The 9,413-nt window shown below is 57.1% G+C and overlaps 1 protein-coding gene across 2 annotated transcripts; it reads right to left on the bottom strand.

The window, feature by feature from the left end:
• Positions 1 to 128: 128 nt before the first annotated feature.
• Positions 129 to 9,306, bottom strand: DBNDD1 (dysbindin domain containing 1). 2 transcript variants are annotated; one of them, XM_030297221.1, is made up of 4 exons: positions 9,212 to 9,306; positions 2,279 to 2,446; positions 1,779 to 1,919; positions 129 to 846 (listed from the first exon to the last, which is right to left on the bottom strand). In XM_030297221.1, the coding sequence occupies exons 1-4, from the start codon at positions 9,240 to 9,242 to the stop codon at positions 689 to 691; spliced, it is 498 nt and encodes a 165-aa protein (XP_030153081.1). In that variant the 5' UTR covers positions 9,243 to 9,306; the 3' UTR covers positions 129 to 688. The 2 variants fall into 2 exon arrangements, with proteins under 2 accessions (XP_030153081.1, XP_030153082.1); XM_030297222.1 differs by having other exon boundaries at positions 2,279 to 2,425; positions 9,212 to 9,305.
• Positions 9,307 to 9,413: the final 107 nt, after the last annotated feature.

The raw sequence follows: 9,413 nt of genomic DNA, 5'->3' as shown, positions 1-9,413 counted from the left end.
ATTGGGAGCAGCTGAGCCTGATGCCCTTAAGTTGGGGCCTGGGGGCTGTGCGAGGGCCCCTCATATTCCCAGTCCCCCTCGGGCGTCTCTACCCCAGGCCAGGACGCCAAGCAGGGGCACAGATGCCGGACTGTGCCTTATTTGGTGTTACGAACCACGGAGGGTGGGCTCGGCTGTCACACGGGGACCAAGACAAGCAGGGTCTTAGGGCCTGAGGAGGGGGCCCTGGTGCCAGCATTGCTCCCTGGGTGGCAAGAAGAGGATGGGACTGAAATGAAGGTGGCATTGACTCCCCTACCCACACACTTGGCTGGATAGCAGAGCATCCCGCGGGCTGGAGCACGGTGTGGCCATTCCCAGACCAGAACCCTGAGGCCCTCAGGGGGTTTGCAGAGAAGCTGTCTCCGACTTAGGTCCCCCTCACCCCACACCCCCTCGGGATTCTTGTGGCAGATGAGAGCACCCCTCCTGCAGACAGAAGTTTCCAAAAGGCCTAGGCCACTCCCACCTCGTCCTCAGCCATTGTTGTCCGAGACTCAGGGACTGGGACGGAGGGGGACATAAGGCCATTGGGCTGTGCTTGTGCTGGGGCACCCCGAGAACCTGACCCAGAGCCACATGGGTGGGCAGTGTCCATGGGGTCAGTATTGTCCGGATTTGTCCTGCCTGGGCCCCGGGGCCAGCTGGCCTAGTCCTCCTTGGGCCTCTCCACGGTGAGAAATGTGTCCACAATTGCTGGTTGGCGCTCCTGGTCACCAAGTGGCTGCTTTTCTCGGTTCTGCTCGGCCCTGGTTCGCGTCCAGGAGGGGGAGCGCAGACAGCCAGACCGGGGTAGTGGGTGCAGGCCTGATGGGAACATAAGGGTCAGGTCATTCCTGCAGCTACTGGGCTGGGCCCCCGTGTGCCTCTCACACGGGGTCTGGCTGCACACTGGGGTCCCACGGGTGTTTAGGAAACACAGATGCCAGGCCACCAGCATTGCGGACATGGGGGTCTGGAGGCGGCATGGGCAAGGGCGTTTGTGATGCCCACAAAAAAGAGGGTCTCTGTGCAGCTGAGATCCCACCCTGGCTGTGAACCTGGCCCACAGCATCTGAGCAGTCCGTCACCCTCCCAGGGTGCAGGCTGTACAGTACAGAGCTGGAGCCTGAGCCCCCCATTCCACCCCCTGCCTACACGAGGTGCGATCAGGGAGAGAAAACGGTCCCTGGGTCCCCATACCCCCACTGGCTGCGTGACTGTTTCTGGAGCCCTATAGGTCTTGGGTCAAGGGCAACACTTCCCCAGCAACTGAAGGGGAAACAAAGGGCTGAACTGTGGTGCCGGGGCCGATGAAGGCCACCCTGCTTGGCTTAGCCTAACTTGTGAATGATTACATTCACATTTAGTAAATTTCACTTTTTGGTGGGACTATGGCTTTGGCCTTTTGTTGGCATTTGGAAAGGAGAATTGAGGAAAACAGGAGGGAAATTCCTTAAAGTTGGGCAAATAGACATGTAAAATGCAAAAATATTGGGATGCTTGGCTGGCTCAGTTGGAGGAGCATGCGATTCTTGACCTTGGGGTCGTGAGTTCGAGCCCTACGCTGGGGATAGAGATTACTAGAAAGAATAAAATGCCAAAATCTTGAACGAAACGGTACAGTGACAGACACTGATTTTGACACACATGTGAGCAACAGTTATTTTCCGAAATAGGGGTTTGAGGAGAGCTGTGTTTGGTCGGCTTGGGCCCCAGGACCGCCCCACGCTGCTCACTGCGCCCCAACGCCAGCCCACCTGCTGGCGACTCGCTGGCCAGGCTCTCGTCGTCCGAGTCAGCAAAGACCTCAGCCAGCTCCTGGTCGGACATGTCTGTCAGCTCAGTGAGATCCAGGAGGTCAAAGTGCACCTCCAGGGAGGAGACGCTGCTCAGGGGCTCTGCGGGGCCGGGCAGGGGGATGGCTCGTCATGGGCGCAGTCCGTCCACCCAAGGCCCCCCATGAGCCCCAGGGAGGAAGAGCTCCGGGTGAAGCCCTGTGTGGCCAGGATAAGACGGGGCAGACCCAGACACCCCCGTACTCCACACACTCAACCCTAAACACCTCCTGGGGTCCCCCACTCTGCAGATGGTACAGCCAAAGCCCACAGAGCCGGAGCTGTGAGAGCTCAGCACCACCACCACTGCCACCCTGGACACGCCTGGGGCACTGTTTGGACAGGATGGGGACCCTGCCCTCCATTTCCCAGGGGTTCATGGTCCCCGTGGGACACACGCTGGGCAGGTCAGCTGTACTTACGCCGCCTCTCTGTGACCTGCAGGAGCCCCGGTGCTGGTATCGGGATGCCCACCTCCTCCTCGGCCGTGGGCGAGTGGCAGCTGTCTCCTGTCCCATGGGCCAGGGTGCCCAGGGCTGCCTGTGGCACCTCAGCCTCCTTAACCATTTCTGCAACAAAGACGGTGTTACCTGGGAGGAGAGATGGGGGCGGGGAAGACCTGGGTGTTTGGTTCACTGAGCCCCCCTTTGAGGCCCCGGGCAGTGAGCAGGGTAGCCTCGGGTAGCCTTGGGCCCGGATGCCAGACGAGGGCCACTGGGCAGTGGCCTCCTGTGGATGGGGAAGGGGGTGTCCAACAGCGTCCTCTGTCTCTACTCTTAAGTCCAACCAAGGGTGCAGTGGTCTCTCTAGCATTTCCTTGCCTTTTGGGTCCCTTTGACCCAGAATGGCCTCTGCTGGCCTGCCTGCCCTCTGTGGATTGACTTTTAAAGTCCTATGCTGTTGTGTTTGAATGCTGAATAATGCATTTTCATAGTAAGAGACTGAGGAGTGTTCCTCCAGGTTTGCAGAATTTTTTTTTTTTTTTGAAAGATGTCATTACTCGTGTTTTGCATTTGATGATTTTCTCAGATGAGAGCAGGAGGCCCTGTGGGCAGTCTGCTTGGTAGAGGCTGAGCCGCTCAGAGATGGGGTCCCTGCCCCCAAGGAAGCACCAACTGCACCCTTCCGTTCCTCGGCCCAACACCTTGTCTTCTCAGCTCACGTCCCTCCATCCGTACCTCCTACCAGCCTCTCCAAAATGTTCCAGAACCCACCCATCTCCCCCTCCTGCTGCCTGACCTTGTCACTCCCTGAACTCAGCCAGAGGACCTGTGAGGCACATCCCTTGAGGCAGCTGGACCCCTTGGTTCCTCCGTGTCCCTACTGTGGCCCCCAAAAGAGTGAACAAATGCCTCCTGACTCCCCTCAGCAGTGCTCTGCAATGCCCCAGCGTCCATGCCTGTCCCACGGGGTCAACATTGAGAGCTGGGTGTGCGCGAGGCTACAGGAGCATCTGCCTTGAGTGTTGCATCTAGGAGGGTCCAGTCGGGCCCCCCACTGCCAACAGCTGCCTGTTAGGGGTGGGCCTGTCCCCCCCAACAGGGTGGTCAGCAGTCTGGATGCCGCCCAGCAGGTCCTGTGGGTCTCAAGGGTTTCCAGCTGAGTGGGAAGATAATGCCATCCATTCACAGCTGTAGGGCTCTCTGGGTAACACCTTGGCCTCCTCTTGGAGGGTACCACTGTTCCTGGGAAGTATAGCTGAGGGGAGATGGGACTGGGCCCTGCCCATGCTGTGTCATCACATGGGGCTTGGAGCTGGATAGGGGCTCAGGGGATCTGGCTTCCAGCTCTCTGACACATTTGGATTGTGGCTTTGGAATATCCTTGGAGGATACAGTTACACCCACCAGTGTCCTGGCCCTCCCAGCCCAGCAAGGACACCTTCCCAGCAAGATGGCACAAGAGATGTGATTCAGACCCTGCTCTGAGCTGGGGTCAGCAGGGACGCCTGTCTTGAACCTCCAACCAGCCATCTGAGAATCCCTGTCGAGAATCCTCAAGGAGCCTTTACTCCATGGGACACTGCTTTGTTTCCTTGAGGTGGGGACTACAGAACCCCAGTCCCTCTCTCTGAGGGTGTGACTATCCATGGGCTCACATCACGCTGGTGTGTGTTGTCGTAATTCTGAGACACTTCTATACCCATGGCCCATGGTGACGGGTGAGGCAGGGGGACACAGCAGGGGATGCACATCACACAGATGTCATCAGGACCTTGGCTGCTACTCTGAGTGAGCTGGGAGAAGCCGCCGAAGGGTTTTGAGCTGAGTAGGATGACAACTACCTCCATTTATGTGAGATGCAGGCCAGGTGGGAAGGATGAAGTCCATAGGTGCTGAGATAGTATGAGGTGGGGGACGAGCATCATTACAGATGCTGGGGTCCAGGGGTCTTGGACAGCCTAGCCTGTTGTGCTGACTGTAAGAAGCACATTTTGACAAATTTCAACATCTCTGAAATAACAAAGCATCTGCGGTCGATGGTATCATGGAGCCAACAAAATGGTAGCCCTGAATGTTTCAAAGTCATCAGGTGTCTAGTTTTTTATTCCTTTCCATGTCTCTTGGCAGTTGGGGTGGTCTGTACTCTGTAAACCCTGGTCCTTGGCCTGTGTCAAAGCTGTGGGGGGATGAAAATGCAGAAGATGCAACTTTTGCCATAAAGGACACTCACTGATCTTTTGTCGGGAAGAATGTAATGGAGATGAAGAGTCAAAATGCCAGGGCAGAAGAGGCCGGGGACAGAGAAGGTTCTGGGCCCCCCAGAAGGAGCAGGATTGACCTTGGCATGTAGAGTGGTATAGCCATTGTGGAAAACCATCTAGTGGTTCCTCAAACGATTATATATGGAGTCACCACATGACCCCGAAGTCCCCTTCCTATGCTTATAACCACGATCGCTGAAAGCACACATCCACACAAACACTTGCACACGAATGTTCGCTGAAGTATGACAGTAGTCAAAAGTGGCGTCAAGCCCAGATGTCCATCAACGGATGATGTGTGTCCATCCACACCATGGGATGTTACTCAGCCATAAGAAGGGAAGCACCGATATAGGCTCAACAGGCATGAGCCTCAGAAACATGGTAAGTGCAAGAAGCCGGTCACAAAAGGCCATGCGCTGTGGTAACGTTTATATGAAATGTCCAGAAGAGGCAAATCCATAAAGGGTAGAAAAGTGGGTTAGTCAGTCGGTGTAGCGTGTGACTCTTGATTTTGGCACTGGTCATGGTCTCACGGTTCTTGAGTTCGAGCTCCTGACTGGGCTCTGCACTGACAGTGTGCAGCCTGCTTGGAATTCTCTTTCTCCTCTCTCTCTGCCTCTCTAAATAAACATTAAAAACAAAAAGTGTGTGTTTTTTTTTAACATTTATTTTTGAGACAGAGAGAGACAGAGCATGAACGGGGGAGGGTCAGAGAGAGGGAGACACAGAATCTGAAACAGGCTCCAGGCTCTGAGCCGTCAGCACAAAGCCCGACGCGGGGCTCGAACTCCCGGACCGCGAGATCGTGACCTGAGCCGAAGTCGGCCGCTCGACCGACTGAGCCACCCAGGCGCCCCCAAAACAAAAAGTTTTAAAAATAAAAAGAGTAGATTAGAAAAGACATAGAAAGTAGGTGGTGGTTTCCAGGAGCTGGGGTGTGTGTGGAATGGGGAAAGAACTAATGGGTATGGGGTTGCTTTTCGAATTGATGAAAAAATTTACACACACACGCACACACACACACGTATGTATGTATATTTTAGCTTATTTATTTTGAGAGAAGAAGCACAAGCAGGGGAGGGGCAGAGAGAGAGGAGAGAGCGAGAATCCTCAGCAGGCTCTGCACTGCGAGGGCGGGGCTCGACGCGGGGCTCAAACTCACGAACCGTGGTATCACGACACGATCGTGACTGAGGCTGAACTTGGACACTTAAGCCACTGAGCCACCTAGGCCCCACCCCCACCCCGCCGAGTTGACGAAAATATTCTAAAATTAGATGATGGTGGTGGTTGCACAATGTTGTGAATACGCTAAAAGCACAGAACTGGATGCTTTAAAAGCATGAGTTTTATGATATGTGAGTTACACCTCAAAAGAAACCCTCAGGGGTGTCTGGCTGGCTCAGTAAGTACAGCATAGGACTCTTGGTCTCGGGGTTGTGCGTTCGAGCCCTGCTTTGGGTGCAGAGATTACTTAAAATCTTAAAAAAAAAAAAAAGAAAATCCTCAGTGGAAACAGCTTGATTCTGGCTGGAATTGAAGGGCAAATCCAGGAGGACTCAAGACATCCACTAACAACTGCTGTGCACCTGCTACGCACCAGGCATCAGGCTCAGAGCCTGGGAGTGGGTAAGAGAAGTGTGACCTCTAGCACCTAGGTTTGGTCCTGGCACACAGTAGGTCCACCATAAATGTTCGCTGAATGCACGAGCCAGCCCAACACCCAACCGCATAGTTACTAGGCGGCTGTGCTAGGAATCACCTCTCCACGGATGAGACCCACAGCTCTTCCAGGGTATGAGACAGGAGTGAAAAGCAGGCACGGGGCAGGTGTGCTTGACAGCCAGGCTCAGCAGCCCCTGGGTCACCTGGGGCCAGGGGGTGGGGTAGCAACACTGTGATTCTCAGCTCAGCACAGCCCCCATTAAGCCCCTGCAGGGCCACTGCTGCGCTGCCCTGCCCTGTGCAGACAGCGAACCAGTGCCCCATGGGGACCGCAGTTGGGTTACCACAGTCCTGCCCCCCAGCACTGGTGGCTGATGTGAGTGGATGGATATGATAGGGTTACCTTGTGCCATGTGGCTGACCTATTTTCCGGCACATTTGTGTGAGCACTTGGCCCAAATTTCAAGTTCCCTGCTGCGTGCCCTGGGCCTTGCCCTAAGCACTGAGTAGGTGCACTGCACGAACAGTTGAACAAATTAATGAAGTGAATGAATGAATATATATGACACAATTGCAGTGGGGAGGGAGAGATGGTCACAGAGGTGGGGGGCACTCACACCCCATTTCCCCAGCCCCTTGTCCTTGGACTTTGAGGATGCTGGGTGGGCCTTGCCAAGGCTCCACCTCTTCGGTGCAGGGCCACGGCCTCTCCCTGTGGCTGTTCAGACAGACTTGGAGTCCGGTGGGCCACAACCTTGGTTTTCCCCAGCTGGGGTCCTTCAAGAAGTGCACCGCCTCCCTTCTCATTTCCATGTCTGCGCACTTGGGTATGAAGACATTATTGTTGGGGTGCCTGGGAGGTTTAGTTGGTTAAGCGTCTGAGCTGGTTTCTGCTCAGGTCGTGATCTCGCGGTTTGTGAGTTTGAGCCCCACGTCGGGCTCTGTGCTGACAGCGTGGAGCCTGCTTGGGATTCTCCCCCCCACCCCCATCCCCGCCGCTTCTGCCTCTCTCTCTGCTTCTCCCCCACTCATGCTCTCTCTCAGACATTAAAAAAAGAAATCATTGTTAATTTGTTTAGATGCAAAAGACATTAAAAAAAGAAATCATTGTTAATTTGTTTAGATGCAAAAGCTTTTCCTTATGCTCTGTGAAGACCTGATCTTTTAGAGATACTTTCAGATGAAATAGTGTGTCTAGATTGGCTACGAGTTACTACTGAAGGGAGGATGCTGGTGGTCTGGTAGAGCAGGCTGGGAAGTGGCACACAGAGCTCTACTGCACCGTTCTACTTATTTGTGTGTCCCACCTGCTCCAAAATAAAGTTTTCAAAAGTCAGTGAGCCGAGAGAATGACAGAGCCACCCATATGTGACCTCATGAGATCCCACAGAATGGAGATCGCCAGGCCACCGTGTAGGCAGGAAATGGCTACCAGGTAACAAGAGTTATGAGCCCCGTCAGTGTGGCCCCATCTGCCCCTGCCGTGTTCCCACCGCTGCTCCTGCACAGGGTGGGCACCTGATAAATACATGTTTGTGCACTCAGTAAGTGAGAGTCGGAAACTGAAATCATAAAGCCCCTCTCCCGACCAAACACCTTCCCTCCTTACCTCACTCAGGGCTCCCGCGGCCCTGCAGGGAAGTGAATCTGTCCCCACCGACAGAAGTGGGCATGAAAACTGAAGGCCAGGCTGCTTTCCCCCCATCTCCCAGTTCTGTGCTCCCCAGCCCTCACCTTTCCCTTCACATCCCCTCAAAGCTGCCACGGGGAAGTCCTGGGGTTCTGGGACTGTCAATAGCAAGAAAAAGGTGGATCCCTTCCACAAATGACAAGACAAAGAAAACCCACACGCACCAGCTCTGGGTGTGTCTGGTGGTGCTTGCAGGGAGGGTGACAAGGTCCTCCAGACAGTTGTCTGGGACGCACCTGCCCAACTCAGACTGCAGACACAGCAGTGGGTGGGCCCATTGCTTCAGGACACCCCTCGAGGCCATCCCTTTGGGCTCCAGATGAGGTCGCTGATGTGGCTGGTGTCCCTCCACAGGTCCCTGTGCGGTCAAGAGTGGCTCCCTGGGATGGGACCTCCAGGAAACCCATGATGCATCTGGGGCCTGGCCAGGCCGGTGGAGGCGCCGATGGCGCCCAAACACTCTTCCTGAAAGGACTCTGAAATGGGGTTCCTAGAGTTTTCTTCTCATCACCAGCTGCCACCCTGCCTGGGCCAGACTCCAAGAGGGGAGACCTTGGTAGAATCTCAAACGCCAGAGTCACCGGGAGCTGACAGAGGCTTCCAGGAGGTCTCCGTGCACACCTGCCCTCCCAGATGTGAGCGCCCTGTGCCTCACCCAGGCCGACAACCCCGGCTAGCCTGGAGGCAGGCGCCCCGAAGGCCCTGCCGGGTGCGCTGCCCCCCCTCCCCCCATCCACCCAGGGCCTGTCCAAGCGCGGTGCCCTGCAGGATCCCAGAGGCGGCCTCCCTGCCCGAGCCCCCGGTGAATAGCGACTTGGGCGAACAAAGCAGATGCGCGGCCCAGGAGGGCAGCGTCGACCCCACGCCTCGCCGACCCGGACCCCAAACCACGGCCCAGACACGCCCCATGCCCTGACCCCCAGAACCCCGGCTCTGCTGGGATGGGGTTCGGCACGAAACTCTGGGCCAACCACCCAGGAGCGCGCCTGGCGGCTGCCGGGGCCTGAAGCTCAGAAGACAAGGGGGCGGGGACGCGGTGTGTGCGCCCCCCGCCTAGCGCGGGGGCCGTTCCCGGGAGATGCCCCCGGCGTGGCTTCCCCGGCGGCAGGCCAGGCTTCCACCCGCTCCGGCCAGGCTCGACTCGGAGCTACCGGTGGGTGTTTGCGGCCCCCGGGAGCGGCCGATGAGTGGGCCCTGGGCCGGGCGAGGTGGGGGCGGGGGGGTGGGACGGGGCTATGCTGGCTGCGGGGAAGGAGAAGCTCGGGGACTTCTAGGGACTGGGGCCACACTCACCTCCGGGGCCGGCGCCCTCCGGGGGCTCCATGCGGCCAGCGGGGTCTGGGAGGGGCGCGGGCGGCGTCGGCGTCACCCGGCCCGGGCGCCCCTGCAGCTGCGGCGGCGACGCGGCCCCAGCTCCCGGCGCAGCGCATCGGGGCAGCAGCCGGGGGGCCGCGGCGGCGGGGAGGAGCCCGCGGGGCGGGGCGCGCAGCTGCTC

This window comes from Lynx canadensis, chromosome E2 (genome assembly GCF_007474595.2).
Source record: "Lynx canadensis isolate LIC74 chromosome E2, mLynCan4.pri.v2, whole genome shotgun sequence".
Classification (NCBI taxonomy): domain Eukaryota; kingdom Metazoa; phylum Chordata; class Mammalia; order Carnivora; family Felidae; genus Lynx; species Lynx canadensis.
This window is presented reverse-complemented; position numbering and strand designations above follow the sequence as displayed.